The sequence below is a fragment of the Chroicocephalus ridibundus genome, chromosome 4, assembly GCF_963924245.1.
Source record: "Chroicocephalus ridibundus chromosome 4, bChrRid1.1, whole genome shotgun sequence".
In the NCBI taxonomy this organism is placed as follows: Eukaryota; Metazoa; Chordata; class Aves; order Charadriiformes; family Laridae; genus Chroicocephalus; species Chroicocephalus ridibundus.
In genome coordinates this window covers 84757622-84779753 of record NC_086287.1, presented here as the reverse complement: position 1 = coordinate 84779753, position 22132 = coordinate 84757622, and the positions used below count along the sequence as shown (strand labels likewise).

The window sequence follows — 22132 nt, the reverse complement described above, 5'->3', positions numbered from 1 at the left end:
TTTATTGAACGGTTTATTCTGGTTTAAAATTAAAAAAAAAAAAAAAAGAGAGAGCAACCCTCGCTTTGGTGGAGCGAGGTACACAAGGTGCTGGTTCCCAGGCACCCGCCTCGTCCATCTCCCTCCCCGCAGGGAAAGGCCTCCCCTGAGGGCATCCCTCCTGGGTATTTACAAATTCACCGGTGGTTTAAATAAAGCCTAGGACACCTCGTACAGTATTACAGAGTTATTGCGACAGGAGAGCACTCGCCTCTACGGTCAAACACCCCGACGGCGGTTCAGTCATGACTGGTGGATCCCAAAAGGCAGTGTTGTTAACATGCAAAAAACATTACTAAACAATATTACCTAACTTCTACTTGACCTTAATAAGGAAACCAATTACAAAATACTTCCTTGTAGTGCTATACAAAAGTTATAAAATTAAGATTCTATCAACCACTTTTAAATATTCCGATTTTCCAACAGTGCAGTTTTCCACATCTTCATCACCACTGAACATTTTGAAGATAAAGTAAAAAATAAAAAATAAATCAGCAAATTAGATCAAAACGTTTTAATCTTTGGATCCCTTTATTCCTGTGGCCTTCATATACATATACAGACACAAATGACCAGGCTTCTATTTCAGCATTATCAAAAAAAGTTGTAACTAGTCATTCAGAATTGGCAAAAAGTCCATACTATGTCATTTGTGAATTCACGGTCTGAGAACCAGAGTCACACTGTCTCCAAGCTATGGTCTATCAAAATGCAAACAACTTCAAACACTAAGAATTCTTTAAATCGCTTATGCCTACAGGTATTACAACAAAGTTAACATTTCAAGAATTGACAAATGGAGACATACTTTAGTCCCAGGCATTTCAGGAGATTCACTAACTCATCTGCCTGGTCCATTATTAAAAAAAGTTAATATTTATCGCTAAGTAAAATTAATTGCAAGTTTTGACATACGAAAATTTATTTTCTCCTTATTTCAAAATATCTCCTTAATTTGGTCAAATCCTGTGATATGCCAGAAACTACAAAATCAAAGTCTTGCAAGAGAAGTGAAGAGTGTATCCAGTTTCATGTAATGGAAGAACGTTTTCAAATCTTCATTATAGTCCAAATATAAAATCAAACATTTAAGCCTGAAAAGCTGCTAAAGAAAAAAACCCAACTAATTCAGTGTTCTTCAGCATATCAACTTTTGCAATAACACAGTATGTTTGCCGACTTAAAAATGTTTATTCTTTAAAAAATTAGTTGCTTTTTATACAGCTATACAAAGTCTGTAATGTTTCTTTGGCAATGGGATATAATGGAATTTTACAACTATATAAAAAGTTTCCTTTGCCTAAGAAACAGTATTTACTGTGTGTACATATTTGTCTGACAAAGCAAGTTTTCCTACTGTCCAGCACCCTAGTTGATAAAAGTACAACTATCTCAAAAGGGATATTACAGGATTTCCAAAAAACAACCTTCAGTGGATCAAAACACTCACAGTATCGACGGCCTTCTGCATACAATTGTCCTTACAACTTGAAGCAATTATCAAATACAGTTTAGTAATAAGAAAAATCCTTTCAGTGATGAAAAAATACTTAAACTCCATCGAAGTACTGCTTTATAATTAACTATACATAAGAAATTACTTATCCTTCTGTCTCAAATATATTTAATGCTCACTGTTTTCAAAGATGGCCATTTTTCAAAAGTAACTGCATTACACCCCTTTGAAATTAAATAGTTAAATCCCAGTGCTGGTGACAAGTATACAGCAAATTAACTTCATTCTTTGCAGAGACTGAAACTAATTCTCTGGATCAAGAAGATCTAGACGTTCACCCGGTTTCAGCTTTCTTGTAGACTATGCAGCAACTTTGTTGTCTTTCTAGAGGGAACAACAGTAGAATGTTAAAATTAATTCTGCAAAACAAAAATCACAAATTCATCTGGGCGGCAGCACTGGGAAAGATGCACTTAACTCCCCATTTTCTGCAATCAGAAAGGAGAGCTCCCTACGGGACCAGGTCAGCACCTGCTCGGAACCCCCTTGGCCTGGCACACACAGAATGAAGCAGCTCCCCACTTTGACAAGACGCACGGCACAAGTCCTCGCTCTTCACACCGCCTCCTACTTATCTGGAAGGCTGCGAGATTCTTTCATTCAGACATTCAAGTCTTTGATCTTCAGCCCGTCATTTCAATTCATGCTCAGCTACCAAAAATGTCTTTAAATCACAGGACTAATTATTGCAAACTAATGAAGGACTATCTCAGGGACAGTCAGAAATCTTCTGTGTTGAGAAAAGGCTTCCCCCACCCTTTTTTTTAAAAATTAAAAATATTTACATCTTCAAACAGAAGCCAAAGATTTTGTTTTGCAAAACTCTACCTGCTCATGCAGTAAACTACCAGAAAAAGTTCTTCTGTCCCAGTCAGAGTTGTAAGAGTCTACAGTTACTTGCACCTGTCTGGTTCCTTGTATTTGTTACCGATTCTAAACAGTATGCCAGTATTATTTCTGTTCCTTACCAAGCAAATGTTCGCGTTAAATATACACGCTTAATGCCAAGAAAAACAGCTTGCACTGAAATTATTAAAAAGATTTTGGTTCTGCAAGCAACTGAGGTCTGCTGACTGAAATCATCTGTATGATCAATGAGTTTTCATAAAGAGGAGAATTTATATTGTTTCCAAGAAAAAGGAAGTGCCCCTCAAGTACCACTAGCACAGCACACATCACTTTATTAGCTGGGGCTGACAACCAACCTTGTTCTTCCTCTGAATGTCCAGTAGGAAGAAGAGTTAAGTTCTTCAACAGTAAACAGAGAAATTAATGTCTTAACAGTGTTGCAAAAGCAACAAATCACCTAACTCTGCTGTAAAGGGAGATTCTGCTGTTTAGTCATCATAGCTCTTGCAGAACAAATTACTATTTCTACACTTACGTGACGACGAAAGCATGTTTGTACATTGGGTTACTTTGGTCGGCAGACTTACATGGTGGCTTGCGTGTAACACTTAAAAGGAACTTTAAGCTTCATTCATATGTAACTAAAAATAAATAGTAGTACTTACTTTAACCTTTTAAAAACACTTTATGGGAACGACAGCAATCTTGGTGGGTTTTTTTTTTGGTGGCTTTTGTGGCCTATCTCCCACAGCTCCTTTTTACTGAATCACTGGCTGAAAAACGTCAGTCCTGCCTTAGCTTTCCCAACAGCTACTGGATGTAACTATGTAAAGTTATAGTTAAAAAAAAAAAAAAAAGTGTGTAACAGGACCTTACAGAACTCAAATATTTTTTATCTTCCTTTTTGCAAAAGGTCATTGCTATGCTTAAGTAACTTCAATTACTTTATTTTAGGGGTTATATAGGATCTTAGAAGTCTCTAGGCTTTGTGCCAACTCGTTCACAAAGAATTCAAAAGAGTTTGTTGCACACTAGAAGCAAGTTCAATTACTCCCTCTCAATCTTTACACTTTACAATATTGCTTAGAAAATGCTTGCAATTCACATTTCTAACACTTGTATTAAACCTGCAGAACTTTTAGGGTTTTTTTTTCCTCTCCTGACTTCCAGCTACAGAACAAGTATTTAGGGCATGTGAAGAAAGGTAGCTTTTAGTTTTGGTGTTGATAGTAAAATGTTCTAACTAAAATTTCAGCATTAACAGACATTCAATTAAGCAGCTCAGAGCATCTGCAGAGTACTATTCAAGAAATTCTAGTACAACATCAAACCCAAAGGCAGGAATTCTTTTACCACTGGTTTCCAAGAGCAGCGGATCAGGTCATAGTAAGATTAAACATATTTTACCCTATATTCAAAGTCAGCAAACTCCCTGCCTCCACGACCTCCTCTGAATCCACCACGAAATCCTCGGGGGGTAGTGAAGCCACCTCTTCCACCTCCTCGCCCTCTTCCACCTCGGAAGCCAATCCCCCCTCTGCCTCTGTACCCTCCACGGCCACGATTGGGACGCAGTGGTATTCCAAAGGTCTCAGCATTTAATCTTCTCTCCTCAGCCCAGGTGGGTCGCCGTTCTCTGCCACACAAAAGGAACAAGGATTGTTTTAAAGCACACTTCAGAAGGAAAATTGCCTGGCTTAGTTTTGCCAGAAAGCCCATGAAATGAAAAAAGATACATTAATCACATTGTAGATCTCCAAATTATCCCTTCTGCAAGAATCTAGATGTCTGCCACAACTCATTTAACTCAACAAAAAGGGACATGTTACAGTCTCATTAATTATATATTAATAATGCTGTAAGAGTTTCCCATATAGAAAGACACCATCTGTATTCTCTGCACACAGCATCATACGAATGAAATAAATAACAGCTGCCTGCAATTTAAAACAAGAAACAGAAAGCAAAAGTTTGCAGTTACAGATGTTATTTTATCCTGCTGTCAGCACAACAAAACAACACAGCCCCCCTGCCAACATTCAAAATAGGTCAGCAATCCACATCATCTTGACCAATAAAAAAGCAACAACAAAAGATAAGCTTCACTTTTCCTGAAATGCCATCTTCCTGTTAAACACTGCTACTGGCAAAGACAGTAATGTAATCTACTCAGAAACCATTACCAAAGCACAGTCATAACCGATTTAACTAAAGTGGTAATTTACTAGCAAAGCAAAACAAGGAACCCACTTTAGTAAATCTGGAAAGGACATTCTGGAGGATGTACGCTCAGTTCTAGAAGCATGGTTCTAAGTCATCCTATTAATGTATTTCACTTGCCACAAATAAATTTTGTGCTTCATATTCCTGTTTTATTTTTGCCCACTGCATGTGGAAGTAAGCTGTACTCCCTTCCATTCAGGTAGTGTTGACACAACCTTATGACATAAGCAGGCATTAAGTAGACTAACAAGCCTCCACTCGAAGGCCATACCTATTGTCATCACAGGAGATGTTATCAAAGAAGGATTTGGTTTTGTCATAGTAGCAGTTAGGTCCAAGTGGATCTTCCTCATCTGCATTCCCTTCGCTATTTTGGGTATCAACTCCTGAGTCACCTTTGTCTTCTCCATTTACAGGCTTCTCTGGTTTCTCAAGTTTATCTTCTGGAAAATAAAAGTAAACAGAAGCCTTCCAGAGCTCCATACTGAACAAAACAGCACTGTTAACTTATTCCCAGACAGACAGGCACAAACTATACTGAATGCTCAAAAATCCAAAAAATCGTCCAAAATTAAATGTGGAAGTCAAACAATTTGACACAAATTAGGATGTTTTGCTGCTGCTGTATGGAGGTTTGATATCCTCTATATTCTCTGTGGGTTTAATTAGCAAAAAACCCTGCAGTAGCATGGATGCGATAGCCGTCTATTTTATAACCTCCTAGCTACCTCCTTTCCAGACTTAAGAGCCTCCCTCAGTCATTCCTCATACAAAAGCCATTCCATGTTTTTGCTCGTGCCCCTTACGCTTCTCTTTGCCTTCTGGCTTTGTTGTTATCTGCTGTCAGACACAGGACCAGCAATCAAGGTATTATGCCCCAAACTGAATTTATGATATATTTCTTTCCTAATAATGCTTAAGTTCAACTTACTGTTTTGACTGGTACTGGAAAAGAAGCTGATGGTTCAAGAGAACTAGCTATTACAATCTTACAGTCTCATTCCTAAATCCTTACAGCTTAAATCTCATGATGCTGTGCATACACATCACATAACCAGCTCAACCTTTCCACAACACACACAAAAAACTACTCTGTCTCATAAAATATTTCTATAGCTCTTTATGGTAGCTTTCCCTTTCCTCTTTATTATTCTGAAAAAAATAGTATTAACAGCAAACTGTCAACTCATTTTAAAATGATTCAGAAAAAAAGGGAAGTATCACAGAACAATTCCTATGGGACTCTACTGGTGGTTCTTCTCTGCACTGAAATCTGACCATTTATTCATACCTTTTGTTTTCCAGCTTTTAGCCAATCATTTACTGAAACAGTAACTCTCTATATTAACCTGTAACAATTTTGTCCAAAAATAGCAGCAGTGTAAGGAACAGGTGGCTGGTCACAAGTGAATGAGGTAATTAAGACAGAAGCCTGCTAGAAAACAAATGTAAAGTGCTGGCAGTACAATCTGAACTACTTCTGTGTTTCTTTAGAAAAGGGTAAAAGCAAAGAAACAATAGAAACTTTCTTAAATGGAAACTTTCATGCATCCTCCAGCAAAGTTCTGATCCCAAACTCATGTTTTTGTGATTGCTTTTGGTCTATTAATAATTGAAAACATAAAATATGGTTTTTCTTTCATTGCATGTTTTCCAGAACTCCAAAGTAAACTCACACTACTGGGACTTCTGCTCAAGTAATCTGCATTTTTAACCATCAGACTTGTTAGAGCATGATGTATGGTATTTGCTAGTTAAAGATCTTTCAAAACTCAAATACTGACCCAAGTATTAAATTAACTAGATAGATGATCTCAGTTTACTTGTTTATCAATTTTTTTTTTGTTTGAATGACTGCAAACAAGACTTAGTACAATATGCCTTTTAGAAGTTCCCCTCCAAGGTAGCATTAAAACAGCAAGATATAGTTTTTCCACGCTGAAATCTAAGCAAAAATTGGTTTACCTTTTAGTTTAAGTTTATTATGAAATTCTCTATCAATTTCCTCCTTGTTGAATTGTGCATTTGCACTTTCAAAGTCAAAGTCCTTCTCAAACTTCATTGGACCATCCCTCCTAATTCCAAATCTTCCTCGGCCTCCTCTGTGACCTCCCCGGCCTCTCCGTGCTGAAGGTCCACCTGGAACTGAAGAGAGGGAAATTCTGTTTGCTTTTGTTTTGTGGATTGGTTTTCCTTTGAGGGTAGTGGGGGTGGTGGTGGTTGGAGTTTTGGATGGGGTTTTATGTTTTGTTTTTTAATTCCTAGGGGAACAGGTTTGGGCTTCATGCGTCCTCTTCCTGCATTTCTCTTGCTAAAAATCCTGTTGGAGCAGCTTGTAATTTGTAAGTTCACTTACAATAATTATGGCAGTGACACAGAAAGCATAATAGTACTAAACGACTTTCTAGAAGTCATTAAAAGCTTTCTCAAGAAGAGTTAAAATGTTAGTGGCTTTTTAGTCACGTATTTTCCTAGAAAGGTAACAGGTTTTATTTCATGCTATTGTGTTTATAAATCTATGAATACTGCTTGGTTTTGCATTTTTATTCAAATCACTTAATATAGAGCAACCAGAAGAGATCTTCTCTTTAATGTTGGCTTTTTGTGCTTGTATTATTCTGATTTAATGCAAACTCATTGTTAGCCACTAGAAACAATTATGTGAAAGCATTCCAAATATATAAATTCTTTATTACCGTATCTGAACTGCAAGATTTCTGGACGTTAGAAGCAAAGTCCTAGCACTTTGCCAACTACACACAATGATGTATTTTAGCAGACTTTTAAAAAACTTAATGAAGTCTGAAAACAATGATAGCTATTTCTCAAAACAAGATTTACCAATTTGTCGTTTGTTTTCATTTCTGAGTTCATTTTCTGATCTTGAAACCTTGTGTGCTTCAGCTAAAGTCGGAAATAAAAAAATGATTTGTTTATCCAATTAGGTATTCTTGATCATACTTTTGTATACAGTTATATAGTTCAGATTTCAAAAAAATCCAAACCTATAAAAGTAAACCACAAGTTTAACTTCACAAAAGGAAAAAAAAAATTAGACTATATGCTTGGGTTTAAAAAGAAATATATATAATCCAGGTCTCTGCTGGCCAGTCTAATAGTAATGGACAGCAGGAAAACTCCTACATGTTACCCTTAAAAAGAGCACTTCATACGTGTATGTAAGAAAATACACCACATGAAAATTATCCAAAGCTACCTCGTCTGTGCTCTTGATTCTCTAACGATTTTTGGGTAGCAGACACCAAAGGTCTGGCTGGTACTGGACTCCTCCTCCCAACTGGTGCCGGAGTGGGCAGGTGGGCTGAAGCTGTTTGTACTGCTTGTTCCATAGTGGGGCTCCTTCTCAAATGATCTATCTGAGGGCTTGAACGACCTGGGAAAAACAAAACAAAACCAAAACCCAAAGAGTTATTGATCATCCACAAATTTGAGTTGCTGGTCTCAACCAATCTAGACTGACAGGTTTATCTGCCTTACCAGTCAAGACTGCTGTGTCCAAAGAAGAAATAAATATTTCTGCACCCTCAGATCCACTAATCCAGAATGAAGGATATTTAGCAATTCCCCTTCCCCCAGTCTAAAAGAAAAAAATGGGTAGGACAATTAATCCTTACCAACCCACCCATGACGTGCATTTAGCTATGGAATGAAAAATTTTTTGATTCATTGGAGGTGAAAATATTTTTTCTGCCTCCCTGGAAAGCCAAGTGGAAAGTGACTGCTCCCGAAGCCAGAGATACAGTTATGATACTGAAATTTCATTCATCCAGCACACTGTTGTATGATCATCACAAAATAAACGAACAGTGACAGCCAGTGCCAGGCATAATGCAGATGAAGGAGCTACAAAAGCTTCCCCACAAAGTGCTGTTCATCCATTTCAATTTGCAGCATGAGTGGCTGGAGCCAGAAGCATGTTTAGAATGGAGACATTTGATCCGGCCAGACAAGTTTATGACACCATGTAAGTAAATCTACTAAGAAATTAGAATAAGACTCAAGTCCCAGTAAAAAGAAGAAAAGAATAATGTCATATCCCATAAAAAAGCCCCAAATAAAATAAATAAAAAAAACCCCAACCACACCACACTTACGATCTACAAAGATGACAAATATTTTTAAAAGCAAAGAGACACCGGAAAAACTTGTTAGTGTCCCACAGGAAATTTTGTGGCAAAATCTATGTGCATTTGGACCATGTGTCATACATTAAGTCCAAGAATCATACAGGTTTTAATTTCACCTATAGACAACCAAGTTACTCTTTCAACAGAGAAACAGTAAAAGCTCAGCATGCGTTTCCCCCCCTGCCTTCAATAAATGCAACAAAGTAGAACCTATTTTTGGTAATCCACTCAACTAATCCTAGAAAGCACTCTTAACTGGTATACAAATCTCAACTACAATTAGGAAAAAACCCTGTTTGCTATAAGTAAAGTGATACTAGCCTTTTAACATGACCGCATAAACTTAAAAATAACAATAGGAATATATCTTAGCATGCAATTTTACTTGCAGTAATGAAGAGTGGAAGAGCAGGAAGTAACAGCTTTTGGATTTTGAGAAGCAATCTTAACATGTTTGCATGAAAAATGAGGTTGAAGGTGCTCAACATTTAGTTTCTTTTTTCTTTGCCACTCAAAAAGCATCACGAATTTTGGGTTTGCTTCTACTTTCTTTTTCCAATATTACACAAACTACCAGTTGCTATTACTACTAAGCTGACTTAACTGTCATGTCACTATCTCTACAGTCAATCAAGTCTGCTGTTAGTATTATTTATATAAATATATATTTACAAAAAAATACCGTTAGAAATAGAGATTTTAAAATTGCAGGCTGAAGGAAGTATCTTGAGTTTTGTCATGCTATCAATAAAACCAGTTATTGAACTTCCATATGCACCTATTTGCTAATAACATTATTAAACTAAAATAAGTCCTACCTCTCAGTATAGATGCTTTAAGGATAACAACAACAACTATGTTGCTAACAGTTACCTATGCAGCATGCCAAAATGCAGGAAAACACATTTGAAGAGCAAGTACAAAGACGCTCAGTGCTTTCTCGTTTTAATATCATGTGTTTTCATGACAGAATTCAGCTGTTTGGTTAGCATTTCTGGCAATGCTAGAATTGGGTGCAATTGGTCAAAAAAGATCAAGAGTTATTAAAAAAGCTTTACCTTGAGACATCTGTGTTTTTAGTGATCTTGCATCTGTTGTAAACGCAGAACCAACTGCAGTGCTTTGGGACATACTAGCACTGGCTGAAGAGTCCGTTCCAAAAGATGTCAAAGAACCTCCTGCTTTGAAAGAAATAATATAGTGGTAAACCCAGGGTTAGGCTTTTTTTTTTTTAAATTAGTACTAAATGAGTTCTGAAGCCATATTAGGCAGTTATTCTAGAATACACATAAGTCCACCCTTCCCACACACTTTAAATGTAATGTAATGTATATATTCATAGTAAGTTGGTAAGACTGTAATAATTCGATGCTTTTTACAAAAAAAAAAAAAAAGAGCACTTCTACTTTAGTATCACAAGTATTAACATAATATAGTCATGGCAGTACCTTACAGAGTAATAAAAATTTTACTACTCTATAGTTCCACTTAAAATCTTTCAAACAAAAATTTAAACAAAATCGCATCTTATTAACTGATACCAAGTTATGGTCAATTCTACAGCCTTTCTTTCACATGGCTAACATGTTCAGCACCAGGAGTAATACTGTCACCATAACAATTACAAGAATGTAAGTTCCTATGTGAAAAAACTTTTAGATGAAATAAAAAACAGTAAGGGAGGAATGAAAGTTGGTTGGTGAGTCTCAGAGCCCATCTGCAGTATAAAGGAACAACTAATCCATGCAGCTCACAAATACTTCAAGCATGTACTTCATCCAAGGTAACATCTCATAGCTGGAATAACGTCCAATAGCTACAAGACTCTGCTGGCACATGGACTGCTGAATAATCCAAACCCTCGGTTAAAGCACACACCACCTAGTCAACCTGGGATACCAGGTGTACACAGCACAGCTATGGCTGGGGCTTTTGCAGAGGAGCTGCCTATATATCACTTGTGAAATATAATGCATACATGAAGAATGTAATGAAAATATGTATATATATGAAAAAGAATGAACTCAGGAATACAGGAACCTTTCCCCACTCATCCCTCTGAGATAGAGTGTTTAGTTCTCAATTGTAATTCCTTTGATTTGAGCTGCAAAGGCCGCAAAAAGCTACTTCTGATACAGATACAGGGACTGATACAGATTGAAGACTTTGGATCTGCCCCTAGGGTAGGAAGTTGATAGAATTATTAACACTGATTACTGTCTATGCACGCACATGCAACTTCACTTATAGGAAAATACCAAACAACAAAAATGAACATACCAACTCCAACAGCGCCAAACTGCTGCCCCACCAGTGGGCTTGGACTAAACTGACTGTATGCAGGCATTCTGCCAAAAGGACCATAGGAGCCCACAGACTGGAATGAAGATGTAGTTGAAGATCCTAGTGAAGACTAAAGATAAAACACACTTGCAGAAAGTCACGTTTACACAAACAGTAGGAAAGAGTTCTGCAAGGCAAGAAATGCAAAAACTCTAAAACTACTTGTTAAATTTATCCTAACACCACCACTGTGGCTAATATGCATAAAATACATTAACGTTCATAAAGTTGTTTCTTTTAATATCAAGAATTTAACCACTTCAACACACAAGCAAAGACAGCACAAAAATACTGGATTATACACATTACTCATAATGAAAACTCAAAACAGACAATAGTTAGCAGAAAACATTTTCACAAGTACGTATTCAGCTTAGGAAGCACTTTTACCCTTCCAGTATCACAGACTTGTGAAAACAGTACCATAACATTTTGCAGTCTTTTCCCTAGAACCTCAGATACTGGACTCTCTTGTCAAACACACATCTAACCTTTTGTTGGCAAACTTGAAAAATGTCCTATCTTCTTCCCTGAAGTTTGAAAAACCACAGGAACAATGAAAAGACCCAAACATACTGGAGGAGGGTGGGGTTATTACTATTACCGGGGTAATAGTAATGCAGTTTCACAGCTCTCGACTGCTACTGACAAAATGAGCTGCACTAAATTTAGCAAAAGACTGTAGAGGACTGCAAGGAAGTATCAAGAGTTTTATATGATACCAAGTAGTTAAACATTAGAAAAAATAAACATTTATATGGAATTACCAAGTTCCATTTGAACCAAGAACTTCCATCTTGCTCTAAGGGATGACTTTAAGACACCCCGCAAGCACAATCAACAAGCCAACAAATTTCAGAGATCAAAAATAACTATCTCTGTCAGTCCATTTATACAAAATAACAGATTAATTAACCCCAAAGGCTTCAAGTTGTAAGTTGCTTTCCCTTCAGCAACCCAGTAGTCCCTTTTCAAATAACTGCCCTTTAGTATGAAGCCTTTTTAAAAACACATAGCTACATGAAACACTCTTAAAGACACAGTCATAAAAAAAAGTTGAAAATTAAAATATAATGAAAACAAACAAAATAATTGATGATTTCGGGAGGTTTCAGCACCCACTCCATTTGACTTATACCAAGTCTGATGTTTCCAAGAAGTCTTGCACAGGTGTCCTCCTCAGCCAAATACCTCTCAAAAAAGGCATCAAGGTCTACCAAAAGTGAACAGTTGTTTTTGAAAAATGGGCAGCTTTGGTATCCAGCACATTGTGCTAGTTAGATTTCAACCTTGATTTTCACAGTTAAAGACATTACTCAAAAGAGGAAAATCTTTCCAGAGGTCTTTACATTGAGTTGTGAACTTTACAGCAACAAATCTTTCCATTTTAAAACAATCAGCTAGAGAGCACCTAAAGCTAACAGGTTATATCTTCGGCAACAAACAACTAAAAATATATTTTAACTTACCTGAACAATAGCAGGGTCCTGCGGCAAAGAACACTGAGGCTTTGGTGGCTCACAGACAGTTAGGTCTTTAATGTCACTGCCACGGAATATAATATACTCAAAGACTTCATCACGAGGTGGTATAGGCCTATCAGTTGGTCTATCTTCTGTACCAAAGGAGCGAACTGCAAAATTGGGAAGGGAGAAAAAAAAAATAAAAACAGCCACATTCAATAAAAAGGTTTTAAATATACTGCAGAGACCAACAGCTTTAAATAAAAAGGATTAAATTTTGTTGAGAAAAAACTTATTAAATAAGCAGCTTACTCTTTGCCATGATCAACTGCTCAGACATAAACAAGTAATTTGATCTTACAAATTTCAGTTAAAAATCAAGCAGAAAGACACCTTTTCAATTCCTTACTGAGACATCACTTATGCTATCACTCACATGTTGATTATTTTGACTGCTTTGTGAGTATAAGGGGAAGCAGCAAATCAGGTTTTTTCTGAAGTTAGCACTTTGTGGATATTATAGCAACAAAAAAAACCATAAAGGCTGGTAAGTCAGTCCTGTGAATCAAGGAGAACGTGAGTTTACATACTTCACATTCTGCACTTGCAAATCAGGAAAAAAAAATGCTAATACTATTAGGAACTAGAATATTAAAAATTACCTAAAGCAACGTATTTCTCAATAGACTCAAGGTCTGAATCAAGATTTAAATAAAATTAGAAATTCTGTGGTATGTACAGACAATTTTCACTAAGCAAAATTCATTCTTCTTGCTGGTGTAAATTTCATACGATCTCTGTCAAATTAAGTAAACTCACTGGGGCATAACTATCTTCCTAAGCAAGCCTGCAGAGTGTGCAACATACCAAGACTTTACATTTGTTTGTATGTCCTTAGCTGAATTCCAGCCCTTTTCAGATTGTATAGTGATGAAGCTTATCATGTTTCTCCCTTTGCACTACAAGACCCTTCCTCACCATAAGACTGTCAACCCTAGGTGAATATAAAATGAAATAAACCAACATCAAAAAAAATCTGAAGAGATATGTTTCCAAGAGGTTTTGTAAGAAAAGTAAACAATTATTGAAACCAGAGAAGAAAAAAAATTACATCAGTCACATTCTACTGAACTTCAACTTCCGGCAGCTTTAACAATTCCTCATGACTGTCTTTGCTTTTAGCCCTTTAAGAGGTTTTTGTTTGCTTTGTAAGGTACTACAGGTTATGCTGAGAAAATACCCATATTTTGCTTTAATTTACCAGAATTAGTTTTCCCTCCATTTTCAGATGTATCAACAATTTGGAGACATCATTAGGCACTTATTTGCAGCCATAAAACCATTAGTCAAGAAAAGCAGTTTCCTGTAGAGCTGTATAAAGTGATACTGAGTCATTTCTCAGGCTGCACCAACCATCTTCCATCTCTGTTGCTTCTTCTAGTACTGCATAAACAGAGCTTATCAGTCAAGTGTTACAAATCTTTGAGAAGCATAATTCATGGGTAAATAGATCAACTGTACACTACAAAGAAAAATAACATTAAGTGTTTACAATTATTTTGTTCATACTTATATATCATATACTAAGATGAACTTAATCAACTTTTCTATTTCTGTGCATCTGAAAGTCTGCTCTGAATGGTACTATACAACATAAGCACTGTAAAAAGGCATATGCCATTAAGTGAATTGCAATTTTTTGTTTTAAGATACATCTGTCTTCTCTTGTTCCTCTACAGAAAAAAACATATCTGAAGATGAAGAATTTGCAGAAATTAACTCAAAGTAATACAGAATAGCTTAACAACATTATCAACGGGTCATGTGTATTACTGTAGCTCATTCTGTTGGTTTTTATTCATCACACCTTTCTATTTCGCTGTCTTGATTGCAGATCCTACTTCGCTTTCTGGCCACCTATACTCTATTAGATAACTAGTAAATTAACTTGGCCCTTTATTTGACTTGCTGTCTTGGTAAGTATAACCAAAGTTGATTTAGTATTGGTTCTCTCGGTCCCACACTGAAATGGTTGCTCTAGTAGCCATTTTGACTACAAAGGTGCACAAAACCAGCCAGAGTGTGATCAGTTAAGTTACTGAAATATTTTACTTTCTAGCTAAAGTGAAGCAACTAAGTAGTAGCAACACCACAAAAAAGGGTACTAAACTAGAAGATCACATCTCACATTTACATTGCAATAAAAATCTGATAACTGTGGAAGAAATCTGCTTTGAAAGTATTTCTCTTAAGTCAGAGCTATACTGCATGCATAAATATTTTACTACTAATACGGACATCACAAGACACATATAGGAACAGTTTTATCACATGGCAATTACCTTTCTCCATTCTAAACCAATCAAAAAAAAAAAGCGAACCACCTAACATTCATCTAATGACACCTTATAAGAGGTAAAGGGATTTTACTGTATTTCAAAAATAATTTGTCTTTCTCCCCATCATAAAATTACAAAGACATCAAAAGGAAGTATTTTCAATACCAAAAATCAGAATTCATCTTTAAGACATTCAGCTGTTCATGCAACTAGATCAAGACACTGATGAGGTTGTCAATGATTTTGCAATAAAACACATCAAGAGCTGCTATTGAGAGTCTAGGTTTTTTTCCTCTACCTCTCCACTGCCCCAAAGCAAACTGGTTTTAGTGCAACATTGTGCAAAATATAAAGACAATTTTGTCCAATGAAGATTAGCTCTGCTGGACAGGAGTAAGCAAACCCCTCTGATTTGCAGTTCAACCATCCTGCTCACCCCAAAGCAACAAAAATAACCATACTCAAGTCTAATTTCCTTCTAAAGCAAGGAACCAGAACTGCACATGTGACAATCTAAGAAAGCAGTTTAGCATAAGGGCTACTCAATTTTTGGCAGTGCCTATCCCAGCTAGATCCTTCAGATAGTACTATAACATAAAGAGTTGAATGTTACTTTTAAGATTTTGCAAAGGGTTAGCTATCTTTACAATTTCTTCTTTTCTAGCCTGGATTAGGATTTAACATGATCTGAGCTCGTTAAAGTAAAAAGTCTAATATTAAAGGTGGCCATTACAATATGATTTTAGAAAGAAATAGCTTTTACCATAGTTTTGCATAATCAGAAATACTAAGTTGCCAGAGTATCAGAAAGACAAGGTATAGGAGCAGCAGCAGTCTTAGAGCTCTATCCAGCTCTGTCTCTTGGGGTATTTCCTTGGACTACATCCTTCCTCCAGAACAAGGTGCAGTGGTTCATATATAGCAAAATACTGAAGAGTGAGAGGAAAGGAAAATAAGCATGTGAAAGATAACATAGTCTTATAACACTTACCAGGACTATGGCAAATCCATTTAATCTTGCTTTGTCAATTTAAGGTTTTTTTCTTGTTTTGTTTTTTAGATGAGCTAAACTGGCTCTACAACTTGCAAACAAGAAGGCAACCATCGCACATTAAAGGCAAGCTTATTTTTTGTCAGCATAAATACACACACTTAAGAAGCTTGCTAGAAAGCAACTAACACTGTTGAGCCTAACAGGATTCATGTATGTGACTTCATGCCCAAGTAGTTCCACCAATTTCATATTGAAGTGCTGTCAGCAAATTTTCGTACAGATTTTGACTGGCTTCAATTTTACTACTAAGCTGTATTTTAATGCATGTTACTATATTATACTACTATGGCATCCAAGGAAAACATTACAACTTTCCCTATGAGTTAACAGAAATTATTACATGCTGATGAACACAGAAAAATACTGTGTTAATCAGAAGTCAAGCTATATATTCTACTAGCAAGAGAGGACTCTGTTCCCACATAATGTGAATTACTGCAAATATGCAATTCAGTCTCTGTACACAGCACTGACATAACCTTATCAGCCTTACTGCATACGTAGCATACATACACAGAAACCAGTCTTTCCCCACTCTTAAGGCACCCAGGAGAAGCACGAAGACTAAAATGAGACCACCACTACCAGAATAAGTCATTTCAATTGCCATCTATCTTCAAAACATCACAGCCCTTTCCCTGTAAACACGGTCAGATGCCTGCACACCACATTACAGGGACAGTATTAATGTGAGGGAGCCAGCCTGTGGTGGGCTCATACCTTCAGAACAATTAATTCAGTCTGCATTCCCTTACTCGTAGGGATGGTGAGTTAACCAGGAGATAGATATGAGGTCTGTAGCCAGGAGCGGGCCTTGACAAGAGGAATTTTTCTGCTGTGAAACACTATGCACAGGGTTGGTTTGGCACATATGTCCTAAACCTCAGGACATGGAGGGAACATCTCACTTAACTAAAAAATAACTTCATAAAAACTTGATAAAAATTTAACCCTTCCCTTTCCTCCCACCCCTGAACTATAAGAAATGCTCAAGTCTTCACAAGAATTTAACTTTTTTATGTCTACGTTTCTGAGTCTTTCATCCAATTAATATTGTATAAAAGTCTAAGAGAAAGGGAGGTTTTCTCTTTCGTGTGCCATCAGACTATGGAAAACACTATCACAGATGGTTGAAAATGTCAGAAGTTTAACAACTACTTAAATTACTGCAAGCTATTTCATTAATATCTATTGATTATAATGGTTCCAAATGTAACTCTCAGTTGTCCAACAGCTGGAAAGTGAAAACTGATTCGTTACACCAGATAGAAAGTATATCATTTTCTGTTTCTTATATGCCTAAGGATTCCCTGCTGTTGGCAGGGAACAAAGCCTTTTCTGACCCAATATGGTTCTTCTTACACAGCTTACTTACATTACAAATCCATCTCTCTAAATCAGCGCCTTGAAATAGAAAGACATTATGTATTACTAGCATGAAAGATCACACCTAGTTTTTAATGCTGCAACATGTAAGATCAAACACGATCAGTCATGATTATTCTACAACTGTTCCCAGGTAGGGCAGCAATCACTTTACAGCAAGAAAATTTTACTCCTAACCATGGCTTGCAAACATCTATTCTTATTGGTTGGACTTAACAATGTCAAAAAAAAAAAATAATCAAGAATGAACTAGAAGTATGAACTAAAAGGACATTCCAACTTAATGTAACTTGAAATTTGAGAATAAGTGTGTGGCTTTTGGTTCCAAACACTAGCTGGCAATCAAAAAAACCATATACACCAGTGATATATAAAAACTTCAAATAATTGTGTAGCTTGCTTAATATTTGGAATCTGATATAGATGGGAGCTTTCACTGTTATTTAAGTAACAATACATTTTGTGAAAGGATGTATTGCTTTCCCTTATCTGACTCCAGCTTAGGATAAAAACATTATGCTCAATATTTAAACAGTTGCTGTCTTCCTCCAACTGGTGAGACAGAGGACACAACTTCTGCTAGTGAAAGGATCACAGCTTTGTAAATAAAATGCTGATTAGAGAACTACAGGAGATTGCTCCTCTGTAAGCGAAGACTACAATCAGTACCTTGTTAGTAACACAAAAATCTTATTTCTGTCTAAAGCCCCAGAAGATCCAAGATAAATTAAGACATTGCACAGGTACAACTTCATGAGATTAATCTCAGGCTTCAGTTTAGCCCACTGAAGTCCTACTGTTAGGCAAATCTGTAGTTATTCAAGAACAGATTCTACCTACTTTTTGCACTTTATGTCACAAACAATTTCAGTGACTTCAGTTAAGAAACAAATAATGATAAACTTCCCTGCACTCAATCCAGGTAAGAGTCACATGAATCCAGCTACATAGTGGAGTAACTGAAAGCGTCGAATCATCTTTTGGGGCTTTTTTTGTCTCTTTTTCTGGCAGAAAATTTGACATTTGTGGTCAAGATACACGGTAAACAGTTCTGGTTTGACTTCTGGACTTACCACAGGAAGAGGAGATAACTATTACAACATATTTACAGCTACAGACAGTTCAGAAGGAAGATCTGCTATTTTTCACATACAGTCCTGGCCATGATTAACCACACTTGTCACCTTACATGCATGCTATCATACCACATTCACGTGACCTAAACCTTCATTTATTCAGAAACTTGAATACTCTAGAGTTGAGCATTTTGTTCATGAGCACAGTGAACTGTTTTACAGTCTAATATGGTTGCTACCAGCTTCTAGACTAATCTCAAGGTTTTTTGGTTCCAGGTGGCCTAGAAATACTGGTTTATTCTCTTCTGAATCATGACACTACATTACAAAACACACATTCTTCAGCTACCTCAGCCAAGTTTTATTAAAGTAAATTTAATGGTTTAGGATTTACATTTCTGATGAGAAAGAGAGTAGAATAGATTTGTTAACTGTAGTTTGATCTATCTTAAATACATACACTTTGGCAGATATGCCATAACATGACTTAACCACTGTCGAGAAGTCATGCAAAATTGGCTTGGTCAGCACTAAATCTGTCTAATTTAGGGCAAGACTACCACAAGCTCCTCAAGGATGGGATTCTTGTAAATGCTTTTGTTCAAACCTTAACAATCACAGCATGCAACTGGAATTTCTAAGCATTTATTTCTTAATCACAGTGCTCATCTTTTTCTCATATAAACAAATACTAGCTGTCCTTTTTAAACAAATAATGCAATTCCAACAAGGTAATTTAACTGAAAGGTGACTTTAGAAATAAGTAAAAAATCACATCATGACAGCTAAATGCCCCATAAATGAACTATGTAAGCCTGGAACCAAACCTACTATAAGATGTTTCATTTATTTCTTAAATAATATTATCGAGAGCGGGATGGGGGGGTAGTTTAAAGTGACACGGCACACAAACAAGAATTACCAAAAAGGCCAGTGTGAGATGAAAAGTATCAACCCCACAGACCAAATATTATACGCACCAACTATGTAAAACATAACAAATTATTATGCTAGAATGCAAAGTCTATCGTTTCAAACAGGAACTGAGGTTCAGAATACTCTCATTCCCAAACATTTAATTTACGTAAGGAGCAATTTTTCCCCTTACCTAATGGACGGATAAACTCTGTGCTTTTTTATATGCATTTAGATTATTTAGCAATACTTTACTGAATCAAGAGGTGTAAATTAACATTGAGTTTTGCAGAATCCATTATAATGAAATTACTAAAAATTCTGACAATGTTTTATGGCACGTTCACTGCCATGGCTGATATACTCGTGTTGAGAGTGCATTACCATGCACAAGAAACAGCGAAGTCCTTCGGATGCCCAGTTTCAAAGACCCTCTTTTTTACTCCTCTGTCTCTTATGCTCTTCTCAGTAAACTTATCTTCCTAACTTTCTTATGCACACACACATATATTCTCTGGCCAATACGTTCTCATGACACCACCTGTACTCAATTTCGATTTACACAGCGCCATACAGCTATCTCTGAAACTAAGAGATCTTTGTTGATAACCTGGCACCCACAGCATCCCCGTTCCAGTCGAGCTGTCTCCTACGCCAGGAGGCAAACGAGTTCAGCCGTACGCGGCCCCGCACCCCACAGGTCTCGAAATCTTACGATGCAAAGAAATCCTCTTCCCAGCCTCCCCCTCCTACTCCCTTTTACGCACTAACTCTGGACCACTTCCGCGGCTAAGGGCTTCACACTTTATGCAGGACTCCTTTTCGCAGCCCCTCACTAGGTAACATCCCCGGCTCCCTTCCGCGGCCGCTCCGGGCCCGTCCGTGCCGCTCCCCGCTGCCGGGGGAGCAAGGCCTTCCGCAGGGCCGCCGCTCTCCCGGCCCCTTGCTCGCTTCCACCTCTGCTGCGGAGCCCGACGGGTGGCCCCAGCCCCGCAGCAGCCGCTCCGTCGGGGAGGTGGGGGGTGGCGGGAGGACGCGCCTCCGGCCGAAAATACGCGGGCTCCTGCCACAGCTCGGCCAAGCCCCCTCGCAGCTGCGGCTGGGCCGCTGTAGGCCTCCCCCTCACCCCCCGGGCCTCCTCACGGCCACAACGCCACGAACGCCACTGCCGCGGTTCCAGGTTCTTGCTCGATCCCCGACGGGCCCTACTCCGCCGCCCGCGCGGCGGTCCCGCTCCCCTCCCGCCCCCGCCCCGAGGCGTTGCTGGGCCGGCAGGGCCCAGTCCTCTGCTCCGCCAGCTCCTTACCCTTAGCCAGCGCCACAGTAGAGTTTTCAGTGTCGATGGTGTACAAGATCCCTTCATAGCGGATCTCGGCCTTGGAGATCAGGCTGATCTTGCTCCCGATGTAGGGCGTCCCCCCGCTCATGGTGCTGGCTCCTCGGTAAGGGACACCCCCTCCTCCTCCTCCTCCTCCTCCTCCTCCTCCTCCTCCTCCTCTGCCGAGCGCTCCTGAAGCCGAGCACAAACGACTAAGCAAGCCCGCCTCAGAGTCGTAGTAGGCGCTCTACTCCTCCCGCTACGAGGCCGACCTTCCGCCGATCCCCCAGCGACGGCTCTCCCTGCGCAGACTCCCTCAGCACACCCCGCACCAAAAGCGCCCTGAAGCTCCCAACATGGCCGCCGCCTTCATCTTCTCCCAGAGCCGCCCCCCCCGCGCTCCGGCCGCGAAATGGATGCTGGGAGCGGATGTGATCTCGCGAGAACTGGCGGCTGGGAGCGGGGCGGGAGCCGCTGAGGGGAGGCAGGGGGTGGCCAGCCGTCCGTCCATCCATCTGGGTCGCCTGGCGAGTCGGTGCGGTGGCCCGGGAGCCCTCAATGTTCTGGCCTGCCTCGCTTATGGAGCGCGGCTTGCCCGGTAGCGGAGCGGCTCGCACAGTGGGCTGGGCTCGGCTGTACCTCGTCGCGCTCTCCCTGCCTGGCCGAGGGGCGGTGTGCGGGGCCGGGCTGAGGCCGGCGGCTCCCCCGGCTCCGCCTCCGCAGGCCCCCCCTCAGTGCCTGGGCTCGCAGCTGGGAAACCCCCAGCCCTGCCCCAGCCTGTGGCCACCGGGCGATGCGAAAGTAGATTGAGTGATTGGGGGTTTTGGGTTTTTTTTTTTTGGGAGGCCTAAGCCACCTAGCATTGAATGCTAAATTCTTGTGATCCTTAAGAAGCAATTTGGAATCCAGTCATGTGGAGAGCTGAAAAAGTCTATGTGGTGATAACAATTTAGTTCGATTTCAAGGGGGATTCTGATTTACTCAGTTGGCAGAATGTTGATATAGTTGGATCTTGCCAAGCAACGCTAAGCACAGCTGTTGATGAAATCTTGACTAAAGTGTTTACTTAATCCTGAAAAAAATACCCTTTTAGTAAAAGTAAACACAAAAAAAAAATGCGATTTTGAGATAGTACTTAAATTATGTACCTTATGTAAAAATCACGAATGAGGCTTCCTGTTGGAGGCTCTGCCTGTTAAAACATAGTCCTGCCTCAGGCCCCCCTTTATATTTGCAGCCTAGAAAATTACATGCAACAAACACTGCTGGAAAGGGTACTTACTAGGTTTTGTTGCAGCAACTGGACACTAATACGTTGCAAAGATTGAGCAAGTATTTTGTTCAGAATAAGGCTTCGAAACACAATAGCAAGCCTACTTTTTCTGGAAGGGCCTGCATGTTTCTCAGTAGGAGCTATGCTGGACTTCTGGAGACTTTATGCCCAAGTTCAACTGACTGTA

The 22132-nt window shown here is 38.8% G+C and overlaps 1 protein-coding gene across 3 annotated transcripts; it reads right to left on the bottom strand.

The window, feature by feature from the left end:
- Positions 1-1255: 1255 nt before the first annotated feature.
- Positions 1256-21075, bottom strand: LSM14A (LSM14A mRNA processing body assembly factor). Of its 3 annotated transcripts, none has more exons than XM_063334599.1 (10): positions 20661-21075; positions 12591-12754; positions 11059-11191; positions 9837-9959; positions 7848-8024; positions 7472-7534; positions 6596-6775; positions 4902-5073; positions 3815-4043; positions 1256-1882 (listed from the first exon to the last, which is right to left on the bottom strand). In XM_063334599.1, exons 1-10 carry the CDS (start codon positions 20779-20781, stop codon positions 1859-1861), a joined length of 1386 nt encoding a protein of 461 aa, XP_063190669.1. In that variant the 5' UTR covers positions 20782-21075; the 3' UTR covers positions 1256-1858. The 3 variants fall into 3 exon arrangements, with proteins under 3 accessions (XP_063190669.1, XP_063190670.1, XP_063190671.1); XM_063334600.1 differs by having other exon boundaries at positions 9837-9956; XM_063334601.1 differs by lacking the exon at positions 7472-7534 and having other exon boundaries at positions 20661-21074.
- Between the last annotated feature and the right edge of the window lie 1057 nt (positions 21076-22132).